Here is a 15,799-nt window from a genome sequence, read left to right as displayed (position 1 = left end):
AGAGTGGTACCACCCCCCCCCCTTCAGGCTGCATCTTTCCCAGAGATGCCCATAATCCACCTGCTCTAGCTAATCCCTCACTGACACTCCTTCCAAATGATTTTTAGGTTGTACCAAGTTAACTTTTTTTTTCTTTCTATTTTTTGGTTTTTTGAGACAGAGTTTCTCTTGTGTAGCCTTGGCTATCATGGACGTACTTTGTAGACCAGGCTGGCCTCAAACTCACAGAACTCCTGGGATTACAGGCATGTGCCACCATTCCTGGCTCCAAGTTAACACTTTAAAATGTCTCCCTTAAGCCAGGTGGTGGTAGGAGGGCAGGCAGGTGGATCTCTGAGTTCGAGGCCAGCCTGGTCTACAAAGTGAGTCCAGGATAGCCAAAGCTACACAAAGAAACCCTGACTCGAAAAACAAACAAACGTACGTCTCCCTTCTAAGGATCCTTCACATGAAGCCAGACATGCTAGCTATGGTGCCAGATGCCTGTGAGGCTAAGCCAGAAACATCACTTGAACCCTGGAGTTCAAGGAGCAGCCTGGACAACACAGGGAACATTCTCTTTTGTTCTGAGAGAGGGTTTCACCTAATTTGGTTTGTAACCTAACCTGACTCACAAATCATTCTTTCTTGTCAGCCTTGTGCAATGCCGGGATTGCAGGTGTGCACCCTGTAATTTTTTGGTAGGGCTGGTTGGTTTTTTGTTCTCTTAGCTTTTCGGTCTTTACTGTTAATGGGGAAAGGAATACGAGTTGTGTTTGTGTTAAGTGTGGGCACACACATACCATGGCATGCGTGTGGAAGTCAGAAGAACTTTTAGAAGTCGCTCCTTCCGCTGTGAGTTCTGTGAAACAAATTTAGGTCATCTGGCCTGTGCGGCAACTGCCTTTACCTGCTGAGCTATATGTGGCCCGTCCCTTTAGTTGTTCCTGTGTGCCCCATGTCAAGCCTGTACCCTGCTCAAATTTCACTGACCTGGCAGCTATCTGAGCTAATAGCATCCTTAGAAAATGTTCACCAGAGTCTCCCTTGGCAGCATCACTTCCCACCTGTCTCCAGCTCATGACATTCGCAGTTTCATCATCCTCTTGTCCTCCCCACCAACCCTGCCATCTTCTACATCTCTGCTTTGTTCAGTAACAGAAGCTTCCATTTCATTTTAAAAGCTCTCCACTGTGGGGGCAGCTTTTATGCCAATTGGATGAAACGTGACTTTATCACCCTTTTCCATTGTCCCCTTAAAAAACATCCATCTCCTTAGCATGCCTTGCCTCTCCCGGCTTCCCCCACTAATGGCCTTTGATGTGTCTAGACTACTTTCCCAAAAGTATTCTTTGCTTTTCAAAGTAGTTATCTAGGAAATTCTCTGCATGGATATGGACAGACTGATTGATGGTAGTTCTTCCATTCTCTTTCACACATACCTAAATCTGTCATTGAATATACTGCAGCTGAAGAGGCCCTTCCTCGTCCCCCACCCCCCACCCGCAGCCCGCCTTGATGAGCAATGCTGTGTGCTTTTCCTTCACTTCTCCTCAGTAACTACACCAGTGTGGTGCAGCACACCTTTTAATCCCAGCACTTGGGAGGCAGATGCAGGTGGATCTCCATGAGTTCGAGGCCAGCCTGGACTACAGAGCGCATTCCAGGCCAGCCAGAGCTGCTACACAGAGAAACTCGTTCTTGAAAAACCAAAAAAAAAAAAAAAGAAAGAAAGAAAACAAAAAAGAAAGATCCAACCCAGGGCCTGGTGCTAGACAAACACATTGGGCTTTATCTCCAAGCTCAGGAAAACAGGACATGATTTCCTTTTCTCTTACAAACAGGGTTTCTCTATGTAGCCCAAGCCTCAGTCTCTCCACCCTTCTGGGGAGTCATCTGAGTGTGCTGAGCCTAATGGGGCGTGCAACCATGCCTGCATCTTATTTGTCTACCTTTGATGTATAATGTTATCATGTGCCAAGAAAACAAATGAAGCTTAAAAACAATCCCACTTTCTACTTTTTTACACTCATATAGGCATACACTCACCAGTCACCTCAGCCTTGAGATGCAAGGAAAATACGTGAGATATGAAGTAGAAAAATAATTTTAAAGGATGTGTTTGGTGCTGTGATTGAACAGATGCTTTTAATTTATTGTGAAAATATAGAGGGAAGTCGTCTAAATTTTTTTTTTAAAAATTGAAACAGGCACATGCATATGTAGAAAAAGATAGAACAAAAGAGAGTATGTGACCCACGACACTAATAGAAAACATACAAGGACAATAAAATCAGATTTCTCCTCTTAGGCATAAAAATAACCCTTTCTTGTTCATTAGATCTAAATGAAATGAGGGGTGAGAGGCCAGGAAGGGATGGAGGATGGTACACGCCTTTAATCCAGGCACTCAGGAGGCAGAGGCAGGCGGATTGCTGTGAGTTTGAGGCCAGCTTGGTCTACAGAGCAAGTTCTAGGACAGCGAAGGCTTCATAGAGAAACCCTTTCTTGAGAAAAAAGAATTTAAAAAAAAAAAAAAAAAAAAAAAAAGGACTTGGTGCATAACTTAAAGGGGAGCCTTGCTTCCCAGGGTGGGTGAGGCAGGAGGCACTCTGGATTCAACCTGCAGCTCGCGCCTCTAATCCTAGGTCTTGGAGGCTGAGGTAAACTCAAGGCCATCAGGGCTACATTGCAAAGCCTTGCCTCAAAATAAAGTAAACCAGCTAGGCGTGGTGGCACATGCCTTTAATCCCAGCACTCGGGAGGCACTCTTTGAGTTCATGGCCAGCCTGGTCTACAAAGTGAGTCTAGGAGAGTCAAGGCTACACAGAGAAACCCTGTCTTGGAAAACCTAAATAAATAAATTAACAAATATCCACCCCTGGGACCTTGTGTGGCCGGCAGGCTTCTTCTACCCCTGACAGTTTGTATACGCTAACAACCTACATGGCTTGTGTATACGCTAACAACCTACATGGCTTGTGTGTGCCAGCCTCCACACAACATGGCTCGTGCAGAGCAGCCTCCACTTACACCTGTGCAAGCTCCAGGAGGAGTTGTCACTAGGAGGAGGTGCTTTGTGTGTGAGCTCCTTTTCTTCCATGAGGCCACAGTGCCCATGCTGAGCAATCAGAATACGTGATGGCCTTTCAAGAATCCAGACCCTGGTGCTGGCATTCTAGGCTATGGTGAGACTCAGTCTCCAAACACACAGACACAGATAAACACGACACACACACACACACACACACCACATCATGGTAACACACACCTACCATCCCAGCACTGGAGAGGTAGGGAAGGAAGATCTGGAGACCAAGGGCAGACTGGGATATATAGAGATTTCAAGGACAATCTCGTCTTTGAGATAAAACCGGACTTCTAAACAAAGAAAGATAAAAGCATCAATGACGGGGCTGGAGAGATGGCTCAGTGGTTAAGAGCCCTGTCTGCTCTTCCAAAGGTCTTGAATTCAATTCCCAGCAACCACATGGTGGCTCACAACCACCTATACTGAGATCTGGTGCCCTCTTCTGGTGTGCAAGCTCACAATGCCGGTACAACACTGTATAAATAATAAATAAATAAATCTTTTAAAAAAACAAAAAAAAGCATCAATGACTAAAAGAGAAGAGTAGCCACAACTGAAAGCGCCCTCCTTACGTCCTCCAGCGGCTTCTGATCTGCAGGAAAATGGTCCAAGATCCAAACAGCAAGTCAAATAATTGCAATCATGTATTTTTCAAGTAAGAAGGGCAGGACAACAGTGGCTTATGCCATTAATCCCAGCACTAGGCAGGTGGATTTCTGTGAGGTCAAGGCCAGCCTGGTCTATAGAACTAACTCCAGGACAGCCCGGGCTACTCAAAGGAACCCTGTCTAGAAAGAAAGAAAGAGGAAAGGAAAGAAAGAAAAAAGAAGTTGGGCAGTGGTGGTGCACACCTTTAGTCCCAGTGCTTGGGAGGCAGAGGCAGGCAGAACTCTGAGTTTGAGGCCAGCCTGATCTACAAAGTGAGTCCAGGACAGCCAGGGCTACACACACAAACTCTGTCTCAAAAAAGAAAAAAAAAAACAAACAAACAAAAAAAAAAAAAAAAAGAGAGAAAGAAAAAAGAAAAAGGGTAAGGAGAAGGGGTGTGGAAAGCTGCGCAGGTAAGAGCTGTTCTTCAACCATCTGAAAGGCCAGCTTTACAGGGTCAGTGCCCTCTCCTGGCCTCCACAGGTACTAGACATGCTTGTAGCACACACACCATACTTTTAGGCAAACACACATATGAACTAAAAATAAATCTGTTTTTTTTTTTTAAACTAATGTTATAGTATTTCAGCAAGATAAGATATTGGCTATAGGCATGTGCTGCTACTTGACTCAGGCCTCCACAGCCTTGCCATGGTACTGCACGCACATGTGCAAACACAGACACGCAATATATTATTTATCTTTCTCCTGGCTTTCTACTGTGGGGTTTTTAAGCGTTTATATCAAGAGAACTAAGAATTGGCTCCAGGGGCTGGAGAGATGGCTCAGAGGTTAAGAACACTGTTTATTTTTCCAAAGGTCCTGAGTTCAATTCCCAGCAACCACATGCGGGTTCACAATCATCTACAATGAGATCTGGGGCCCTCTCCTGGCCTTCAGGCACACATGCAGGCAGAATACTTTATAAGTAATAAATAAATAAATCTTTTTTTAAAAAAAAGAATTGGCTTCAGGGATTTCAACAGGTGCAGGTATTGGCTATTTTCTCGAAATGCTGAAATGCCATAAACTCCGATCCCTCACTTCACAAAGGAGGGCTCACATAGAGAGCTACAGAGGCCAAGGATGAGCATGATCTCCCATGATCCCTTTCCTGCGCAGGTGTCCTGCTGCCTAAACCCTGAATATATTTTAAAACTTGCAGAAGACAATGAAAACAGGCAGTTTCATAATGTTGAAGACGAAAACACCTTTGTGCGTGTGTGGTGTAATGAAACCCAGGGCTCCCCACCTGTGGTTAAGAACAGTCTAAGGTGAGAGTCCTTAGCTCCCATCCCAAGCCCAAAGGAAAGCACACTATTCCCTCCATGTTGATTGTCCTAAAACTTCCACAAGGCTTAGGGTTTTAATGGAGCTCATCCACTGGGCCCAAAGGACCAGGGCAAAGTGGAGTGACTCTTGCTAAAGCTCCAGGCCATGGAGCTGGAACCAGATTGTTCACCTGACCTCTCACACATCAAAAGATAAAGAGCTGGGTAATGGCCAAGCCCAGCAATGTAAGATGGTGCATGCCTGTAGTCAGCCCATACCCTGGAAGCAAGAACTTCCTGCCTGTTTTGAGCCTGATAGACCCTGCCTAAACAAACAAATAGAAACAAATAGAAAGTTTTGGTTGTATAAGTGAATCCACCTCTGCATTAAACTTTACAGGATAAGTAACTTTTGGTTCTCTCTCTGGTTTCCTCAGCCCTTTTTCTTCTATAGTCAACCTCAAGTCATCTCACTGGACAATTTATTCCATTTTATAGGAAGTTTCCACCACCAGGCCAGGCGTGGTGGGTGCACGCCCTTGATCCCAGCACTCAGGAGGCAGAGGCAGATGCATCTCTTTTAGTTTGAGGCTAGCCTGGTCTACAAAGTGAGTTCAGAATAGCCAAGGCTACAAAGAGAAACCTTATCTCGAAAACAAAACAACAACAACAACAAACTTTCCAATTTTAGAAGCACAAATAGAGAGGCCTGTTAGGGCACAGCACAGTACTGCATGTCTGTAACTCCAGCTACCGGGAACTGAGGTGAGAGGGCCACTTCAGCCCTGGGAAAGGAGACCAGCTGAGGCAAGAGTGAGAGCTGTGTCTCACACATACAAACAGAGGCTGACTAAGCTCTTAAACTAAATATATTACACATTTGTATATTTTTAAAAATTTGTGCACATGTGCACATACCCATGCCAAAAGAGGACAACAGGTGACCTGCTCTCTGTCCTTTCTCTGTGTCTGTCTGTCTGTCTGTCTGTCTCTCTCTCTCTCTCTCTCTTCCTGGAGCTCAGTTGTCAGCTAGACTAACTGGGATAACAGACACAGGCTGCAACTCCCAGCTTTTACTGTGAGTGTTAGACACACACACACACACACACACACACACACACACACACACACACACACACACACACGACTTCATTCTTAAAAAGCAGGCTGACCTCAAACTCTGTAGCCGTATAATTTCATCTTCTGTAGCCCAGGCCGGACTTGAACTTGCTATTCCCCTGCCTCTGCATCTCAAGTGCTGGCATGACAAAAGTGCACCACCTTGCTGGGTTTGGTCTCTGATATAGTAAGAGAGCAGCAACTCTTATAATGGGGACAATCTGTTGGAGCATAGGTAACCAGCTGGCTGACAGGGGTGAGGTAGGGTGGTGGTGGTGGTGGTGTCATCGTCTTGAAAAACCAAAAAACAAAGAGAGAGAGAGAGATGACAGGGTCCACCTCCCCACCTTCTGGGGACACTAGCCTCACCCAGCTTGTACTAGCCTTGTTCCATTTTCAGCTTTAGAATCACTGACCAGTAGAATATATAGAAGAGTCGATTCAGGGCTGCCAAGGAGACACACATGTAAGGTGCCTGTGGCCAAGCCTAATGACCTGTGTTCAATCCCTGGGACTCACATGGTAAGAGGGGACCATGAGCTCAACTCCCACTGGCTGTCCTCCGAATTCCCTCTGTATATGTGTGTGTGTGCGCACACACACACACACACACTCATATACACAAAAACAATTATGTAATCATTTACTTCGAAACAAAGGTCAATTCAAAGGCATTCTGACTGCCAAAGCTGGCCTGCCTTTCGGCTCCAGAAATCAAGATTCACCAAAGCAATAAAAGTCTTTAGTCATTGGTCTGCCGACATCTGTCAGAAGATGGAGGAAAGTAAACTTGCAGAGACCAGAGCTTACAGACACACAACTGAGAAAGCAAGAAGCCAATCCTACCATCCCCAGGAGTAGACAAAAAGTCTTAAGCCAGGAACCAAGCAACTGACTGACCAAGCCATTTTCCCCTTAGAATTTACATATGAAGATTGGCCATAGGGCTTCTTGCATTTTGCTGAAGTGCAGCAGATAAAACCAAGAGGCGAGTCATTTAAATGTTAAACTTGAGTAATCAAAGCTTAACTCTTTTGGGCCGAGGCTGTACTGTGCTTGCCTAGCATGGACAAGGCCCTGAGTTCAATATTTTTTGTTTTTTTGTTTTTCAAGACAGGGTTTTTCTGTCTAGCCTTGGCTGTCCTGTACTCACTTTGTAGACCAGGCTGGCCTCGAACTCATGGAGATCTGCCTGCCTCTGTCTCCCAAATGCTGGGATTAATGGCATGCACCATCACACCTGGCCAAAAAAAAAAAGTTTAACTTTCAATTGACTTCATAGGAGAGTTCAACTAAGGAGTTGCCTTTGGGGACTCTTAGGGAGTAACTGCTAACTACCGTCACCAGAAAAGGGGCTAGGGACTGTAGCTCAGTTAATGTACATGCCCAGCATCCTGCCCAAAGCCTGGGGTTCTTTCTTCTTTCTTTCATTCTTTTTTTTAAAAGAATTATTATTATTATTATTATTATTATTATTATTATTTTAATGTGCATTGGTGTTCTACCTGCTTGTGTGTCTGTGTGCATGAGGCTGTCAGATCCCCTGGAACTGTAATTTCAGACAGTGTGAGCTGCCATGTGAGTATTGGGAATTGAACCCAGATTCTTTGGAAGAGCTGCCAGTGCTCTTAACTGCTGAACCTTCTTTCCAGCCCCCCCAGGTTTGCATTCTAGCAACCAATAAATAAGTAAATAAAATTTGGACTATGCACCGGCGTGGTGGTGCATGCCTGTAATCCCAGCACTTGGGAGGCAGAGGCAGGTGGATTCAAGACGAGGTAAGTTCAAGTGAGTCCAAGACAGCCAAGGCTAGACATAGAAACCATGTCTTGAAAACAATGCCCCAAAAAAATTGTTTTTGGACTATGCAGATTTGCTGTAATGAAACTCATTTCTTTATATGTTGACTAAAATTAATGTGTGTGTGTGTGTGCGCGTGTGTGTGTGTGTGTGCGCATGTGTGTGCGCATGTGTGTATATGTTAACAAAAACAATTATACAGGCTCCTACCTGTAAAGTATCACCAATAGTTCAAGGCTAGCCTGGGCTACAGAGTGATTCCTTATCTAAAACAAAACAAAACAAACCGGACAGTGGTGTCCCATGCCTTTAATCCCAGCACTTGGGAGGCAGAGGCAGGAGGATTTCTGTGAGTTCCAGGCCAGCTTGCTCTACAGAGAGAGTTCCAGGACAGCTAGAGCTGTTGCACAGAGAAACCCTGTCTCGAAAAAACAAAACAACCAAAAACCAAATAAATAAAAAACAAAACAAACCCCCCCAAACCAACTGATTTACTTAATATGTAGCATATAAGTATTTGACGATACGTACAGAAAAAACAATGGTAGGGATTTTAAATGATCACATTCTATAAAAAGGAAAAAAAATCATTCCATCTAAAGAAAAAACTGTGTATAGTAAACCTCCCCCAAATGTCTACAGATTCCTCAAAATTATATATTCATAATGTAACCCATAAATATCTCTGTGTATGTTTCATCTGAGCAAAAAAAAAAAAAGGTTTCATGTAGCCCAGCCTGGCTTCAAAGTCACATCATCAGTCCTTCTGCCTCAGACTTCTGAATGCTGGGATTGTGACTGCAAACGTGAGCTTCCATCCAGCCAAGCCACTCAACAAAGAGCAAACTAGTCCTCAAGTCTGACTTTCTCCGCAAATCATTTGCTCAATCTGCTAACTACCAGAGAGACAGGTCTCGGGCACTATCTGATACATAAAACTAACCATAATGAGGTTAAAAGTGAAGCGGGAGAAATAGACAGCTGGTAAGCACCAACAAACTCCCGCTGGGGCCAGCGTCATCGCTTCCTTATCTTCACCGGGCTCTTGCCAAGTCCCTCGACTTCATGGCAGACACCATGCCTCACCCAGGGGACAGTGTGTCAGCAAAACCAGGTAAGCCTTATGGAGCACGCAGACCAGCCAGGCCTATTTAAAAAGTCCCTAAACCCACAAATGTAGACACTCTTGGGAAGGGGCCAAGGGGCTAAGGAGCCAAGAGTGGCAGATGGAACGTCTCCCCCGAGGAGGTCAGGGGAAGATGGGGCAGAGCAAGGGTAGAAGTCGGAGGTGCTGAATCATCCCAGGATCCTACTGAAAAAGCCTTCAGTCTTCAAAACCTGAGGATCTGTGGGTTGAGATGAAGAAACATGTCTACTCCAACAAGCACATGCAAGTGTATGGATCCACCTCCAAATTGATAACTGGGAAATGGGCCAACGAATGAATGAATCTGTGGATGCCACTTAAGTCATCTTTTAAAAGAAGACTGCTTGGATATTTCAAGATAGTGGTAGATGGGGATGGAGAAAGGGAGACAGGCCACGGGAGATAGGAAAGGTGGAAAAGAAAGGACTATTTCTAAGGAAATAAATGCAATTTATTGGGAAGGAGATAAAGTCCATATATCACTATAAACAGATAAGAAGACTTGAAGCCATATAAAAACCAAAGTTTAAAAAAAAACAAATGTCTCCTAACTGCAAATTTTTAGCAATTACCTTAAAATTACTAAATTTCAGGCTGGAGCTATGTTGACAGTAGTTATCATCAAAACATGGTGTGGGCCAGTGAGATGGTTGGGCAGGTACAGGGGCAAAGCTGACAATATGAGTTCAAGCCCCCACAGCCTACATAAAGGTGGGAGAGAACCAATCCCACAGAGCTATTGTCCGATCTCCCCGGCACATTTACCCCTCCCCCGCCACCACTCACAGGGCGACCCACAGGCATACTCTTTCTCTCATAATCCTTTTTCTTTTCTTTTCTTTCTTTCTTTTTGGTTTGTTTGTTTGTTTTTCAAGACAGAGTTTCTTTATGTATTCTTGGATGTCCTGGAACTCACTATGTAAACCAGGCTGGCCTCGAACTCACAGAGATCCACCTGCCTCTGCCTCCCGAGTACTGGGACTAAAGGCGTGCGCCACCACCCGCTCATAGTTCTTTTTTTTTTTTTAAAGACTGCTACACTGAGGCATCCAAAGGGGGAAAACTGCTGAGCAGGAATTGGGATGCCTCTGAAAAAACCCATGCATCAGAGGGAGTGAAAGACCTTGAATTTTACAAGTAGTGATGGGATATAAAACTGGAGATAGAAACTGTTAAGAGCAAGCGCTCAGCCTCCACTGTACTGGGACCACTAAAGAGGTCAAGGCGATCAGGTTCCACTTCTGTGAGATTGCCTGGATGTCAATGTTTTGTTCTCAAAGATCTTTACACTCCCTGGCCCGTTCCCCAAAAGTCCTCACTCCTCCCTCTCCCCACATAGACGCAATTGGTTGATTCTTGTTTAAGTTGTTTGGGTGCCCACAGGTTTCTGTAAGAATTCATCAGTCCATCTGAGTGAAGCCTTGATCACAAACACGTGCTGCGAAAACAGCTTAACGCATGTTGCCAAGCCGGGCGTGGCTGCGAAAGTCATCTGAGACGTTGAGGCAGGAGGATTGTGACTAGTGGGGCTAGCCAGTGAGTTCCAAGCCAGTCTAGGCTACAGAGTGAGACCCTGTCTCAAAACAAATAAGCAAATTAATTCGTTAACAACCACAAACAACGACAAAAGAAAAAGAACTGAAATTAGAGAAAAAAATACAATAATGAGAACAGGACACAACAGTGGAGACTGTGACAGGCCGGATCAAATTCCAGTCTCGAGCCAAGCAGGCCTATAAAATGCAGTATTTCTAGGGCTGTTCAGTAGACTCGCCAGACAGAGTGCAAGGAACGCTCACTTAAGCCTTTGCCTACATCCGTGCAGAACTTCTAACTCCAATGTTTGTTTATCCAACTGAGTCCACAGGCAGCAAACTGTGAGAAAGGGAGACAGGACGCCGGGAGCTTTGCCTATCCCTCCATTAGTGCTTCTGCTCCGCTTCTCTCTGTCTGGAAAAGAGCTAGCTACACGGCAGGCTCTCTGCATCAGCTAGGCGGTGTCCCAGGCGCTGCCGCAGGACTCTGGGTACCAAACCCCTGGTGGCCCGGGTGGAAGCTGGTGTCGAGGCCAATACCGGGCGGGGGACCTAGGACCTAGGTTTGCCCAGCTTTAAAGCAGGTCCCGGCTTTCCCTCTCTGGGACCTAGAATCTAGGGTGTGTGTGGGAAGTGGCTTCAGACGCCAGACCATGGTCAATTTCTAATGGATGCCCCACGGGCCATCCCCCAGGCTGCCAGCCCACCGGAAGAGAGGAGAAAGGCTTGGAGAGCGGCGGGCAGGGGCAGATTTGATGGCTGCGGAAGGGCTAGGTCGCCGCCCTTAGGGACCCACGACAAAGATGCCAGCCCCGCCCCGGTGCGAAAGACCCGGGAGCCTGCAAAAGGCTGCGCTCGAGTTTGCAGACGGGCTGCACACCGGCGGGAAGTTGTGGCAGGCGGAAACCGCCAGGATGCCCCATCTCCATCCCGCCCCACCCGGGCAGGTGGCCGCTGCTTACCTTGGTGGCGGGGTCCGCGTCGGCTGAGTCTTCAGCACCTCCCGGCGCTTCCGCTGCGGGCCCGTGGTCACTGAGCTCCAGCTCGCTCGGCGTGTCGCTCCCCGCCGGCAGCTCGGGGCTCCCCTGCTCGGTGGAACTGCCTGCTCCCATGGCTCAGTGGCTCTCCTGCTCCCGCCGGCTAGCCGCCTTCTTGGGACCGCGGGGACGCAGAGAGGGAGAGGAAATGTACGCCCGGGACTACAGGGACCAAGGGAGAGGAGCGCCGGCTCTCTGCGATCCTGCTGAGAACGCGCCCGGACTGCGAATGAAGGGGACGCGCTCGTGGCAAACTCCTTAAAAGAAAAAAAAAAAAAAAGCCACCTCGTAGCCTCCTCCCCCCTCCTTGTTTTTCCCTCCCTTCATCACATGAGCACAGCCCAGACACGCCTTGCAGCATCTCCCTTTAAGCTGCTAGGACCAGAGGCTCCGCTACTAGGTCCCCAGCAGCCCACACCACCCTTAGGGTTCTCAAGCCGCAAAGGAAGACAAGAGCTTTGGGGGTCTGTCCCGGTGCTGCAGAAGGTTCAGGGACAGCAAGAAGGAGGCGGGGGCAAAAGCATTGTTTTTTAATTCAATGATTGATAACCCAAGGCTTGATCTTCTGCAGCCCTGGGATTTGCATCTGACCAGGCGCGAACCCAAGCCCCCATTTGCTTTTTCTTCGGATTGCGTTTGACTTTAGGCATTTGTTCCAGTCTTCTCTCCTTTAGCAGGAGAAAAGGAAGCACTCCTGGGTTGCTCCTGAGCCTGGCCATATTAGGGCGGCTCACGTGGCAGGAGCTGGGAAACCCAAAGGCTGATGCAGTCAGGCCACCGCTGAGGTGGGCCCAGCGTCCCCATGATCCCAGCCAGTGATGTCAGCTGATGCCATCACCAGAATCCACCGCCCTCCTTCTCTGGGGAACGCGGGCAAATGAAGCTGTTACTGGAAATGTGCCTGTCCTTTGAGCGTCACAAGCTCAGGGTTACACATCCCAGGCCACTTGTCTCTCCTGACGCTTAAACACCAAGTTGGCTTAGGTCTGTTCAGTCGCCATCGGCTTTATCAAAACAAGGAAGATTTCGAAGGGGCCTGTCTGGTTTTTTTTGTTTTTTGTTTTTTTTTTCCTTTTCTCTTCTTGATTAAATACTCATTAAATTAACATAGCAGGCAATAAGTCTTTGACTTAAATTAAAATTTTGTTGGCTTCCCCATCACTCAGCACGGGAGTGCTAGGGAGAGAGCATAAAATGACGTCAGGTGAGCCGGGTGCTGTGATTTGTGCCTGTATTTCTGATACCTGAGTAGTCTGGCAAGGAGGGTCAGGTCAGCTTAAGCCTGAGGCCAGCCTGAGAGCCACTGGGTGAGACTTTGTCGATGCATGGTAACACAAAGGCCAGGTTCTTTGGCGTTTATTCACTTAGAAAGAGCTTTTTTTTTTTTTTTTTTTTTTTTCCTTCAAGCTGTGTTTTTAGTTATTTGTAAGCATATCATCCCTCCATTTTATTCTGTGGTGTTTTGTTTATTGAGACATACTCTCTCGACAATATAGTCCAGGCTAGCAATGAGCTCTCCAGCCTCAGCCTATGGAAGGAAGACAGTCCAGGCTTCTGAGACCACGCCCTGCTTCCATTTAAATTCTGTTTGGAGACCATCTTCTCCCCTCCCCCACCACTTAACAGTGCTGAGGGTGGAGTCGGAGGCCTTGTGCACGTGAGACAAGCACGCCAGTTTTGAGCTGCGTTTCTGGCCCAAACATGAGCGCTTTCATTTTGTGTCAGGTACTATTCAAGGAACACCGCATATATATCATCACATGTAATCCTTACAACTCGACGGCATACGTCCTATCGTCCTCACTGTACCAACAGAGAAAGGGAAGAAGGTTAACCAGAGAATATCAAATTTTGTGGACCCAAGGTTTCCTTGTTGGTAGATGCACAAGGAAGGGGTCCAAAAGAGCGTGTGACTTCAAAGTTCACAATCAACCACCAGACTGCACCTTAACCTTCTGCAAGAAGCTCTCCTTATGCGCTCCCTTTCTCTCACGGATTTAAGTGAAAGACATTTCGATGTCAGGATGGTAGCAACTGGAGAATGCTGAGGAAGCAGCTTGGATAGCCTGGGCGTGGCTTATGCAGAGCCCTGGATCACGTGCGTTGGGTTCCACCCGGGCACAGGAGGGGGCGGGGCTTACCTGAGAACAATAGTCTCACATTTAAAAATGTATCAGAAGGCACTGTTTGTACTCCCCGCTTTGATACTAATCGTATCTACGTTCCCCCATTGCTTTATTCAAGTTCTTGGGAAACTCTTGAGAACGCTTTTCACATCCACTGGCCTTGAAATGTTCAGAAACGATGACAAGGTCACAGATTCCCACTGGCAGTATACAGCCAGCCCAGTGCTGAGGAAGCCACTGGGTGCCTACTTACAGCACAAGCCGCTTCCCTTCTTCTTTATTGTCCAGGCTATGAAAATGTGCGTTTTCTTACTTTTGAAAAATAAAACTAAGGGGATGAGAAGATGGCTCAGTCAGAACGCGCAAGCATGAGGACGACGCGAGTTCAGCTCCCCAGCGCTGAGACACAAAGGCTGGTGAGGTGGCCTTGCAACTTCGGAGAACCTTGATCAGCCTGGGTAAATCAGCGAGAGACCCTGTTTTTTTTTTTTTTTTTTTTTTTTTTTTTTAAAAAAAAGCAAGCCAGGTGGTGGTAGTGCAAGCCTTTAATCCCAACACTCGGGAGGCAGAGGCAGGCAGATTGCTGTGAGTTCGAGGCCAGCCTGGTCTACAAAGTGAGTCCAGGACAGCCAAGGATACACATGGAAACCCTTGCGGAGGGGTGCTGGGGGTGGGAGGGGATAGCAAACTCAAGCAGGGTGGTGGTGGCTGTAATCCCAGTACTCCAGGAGGCAGAGGCAGGCAGTTCTTTCTTAAATTTGACCCAGGCTTGTCAGGGCTACACAGTGAGACACTGTCTCACAATACAAAACAAAGCCAACCAACCAAAACAGCTGGAGAGCAAATGTGGAAAGCACCTGTATAGACCTCTGGCCCCACATGGCCTCAGATGCACGTGCACATGCATCCTGGAACACACACATACACACACACACACACACACACACACACACACACACACACACACACACACCAAAATAAGCAAAACACAAAATACCTAAGTGAGGTGGCACACCCTGTAGTCCAAGCACTTACGAAGCTGAGACAGGAAGATTGTGAGTTCAAGGCCAGCATAAACTACCCAGTAAGTCCCTGCCTTAAAATAACAACAGCAACAACAACAATAAAAAACCTTCGGGAAGCAGAGGCTGGCAGATCTCTGTGAGTTTAAGGCCAACCTGGTCTACAAAAGCTAGTCCAGGATAGCCAGAAATACAGAGAAACCCTCTCTCGAAAAACCAAAATGAAACATAAAAAGTGAAATTGTATTTTAAGGGCCTAGGTGTAAAATGGTCAGCAGTAAAGCCTTTCCTTAGGTCATGCGAAGTCTTGTGTTTAATCCTAAATGTGGCAAAAGGAAAAAAAAAAACAACAAACAAAGAATTTAAAGAAATTTGTACATAATATTCTCTATTCTGCCCCAAATACCTCCAGGATACTGGTATGGTATTTATAACAGGCACAGGCAGGCATGGTGGCACATATGGTGCCCTGGACAGGCTGATACAGGAGGATTCCCATGAATCTGAGGCCAGCCTAGGCCACAGAGTAAGTTTGTGGGTAGTTTGAATTACATAACAAAACCTTAGAGTTAGTGTTTGTTTTTTTTTTAAAACAGGGCTTCTCTATGTAGCCTTCCCTGGCTGCCCTGGAACTCACTCTGTAGACCAGGCTGGCCTCAAACTCACGGAGATCCACCTGCCTCTGCCTCCCTAGTGCTAGGATTAAAGGCGTGCGCCACACTGCCTGACAAGCAGAATACTCTTGCATTTCAGAGCTTCACGCCTGCCTGGTACACACTTTAACAGCCGAGCAACGTCCCCAGCCCCTCAGTACACACTCATCAAGTGCCTGCCCTATGTCAAACTCACACTTACTGCTTTGCTTGCCTGCTAATGCTCAGATGGTGGCCTCAGGTTTGGCCTTTGGTAATGTCTGAAGAAGTGCTCTCCTGGCCTCTGAGGCGGAGCAAAAGGCAGCTGGCCCTGGTTTCCGCACCTCCCTCGGAAACATCAGTTACACAGATTCTGTCTAGCAGGCCCCACC

At 46.8% G+C, this 15,799-nt stretch overlaps 1 protein-coding gene across 1 annotated transcript in view; it reads right to left on the bottom strand.

The window, feature by feature from the left end:
• The window catches only part of Akap12 (A-kinase anchoring protein 12), an 84,304-nt gene extending 72,412 nt beyond the window's left edge, over nucleotides 1–11,892 (bottom strand). The window contains exon 1 of the mRNA XM_051164096.1: nucleotides 11,553–11,892. Within this exon, the coding sequence (XP_051020053.1) occupies nucleotides 11,553–11,702 (150 nt within the window). The 5' untranslated portion in view covers nucleotides 11,703–11,892. The remainder of the gene's footprint in view (nucleotides 1–11,552) is intronic.
• Between the last annotated feature and the right edge of the window lie 3,907 nt (nucleotides 11,893–15,799).

Source organism: Acomys russatus, chromosome 21, assembly GCF_903995435.1.
Source record: "Acomys russatus chromosome 21, mAcoRus1.1, whole genome shotgun sequence".
NCBI classification, from domain to species: Eukaryota; Metazoa; Chordata; class Mammalia; order Rodentia; family Muridae; genus Acomys; species Acomys russatus.
This window is presented reverse-complemented; position numbering and strand designations above follow the sequence as displayed.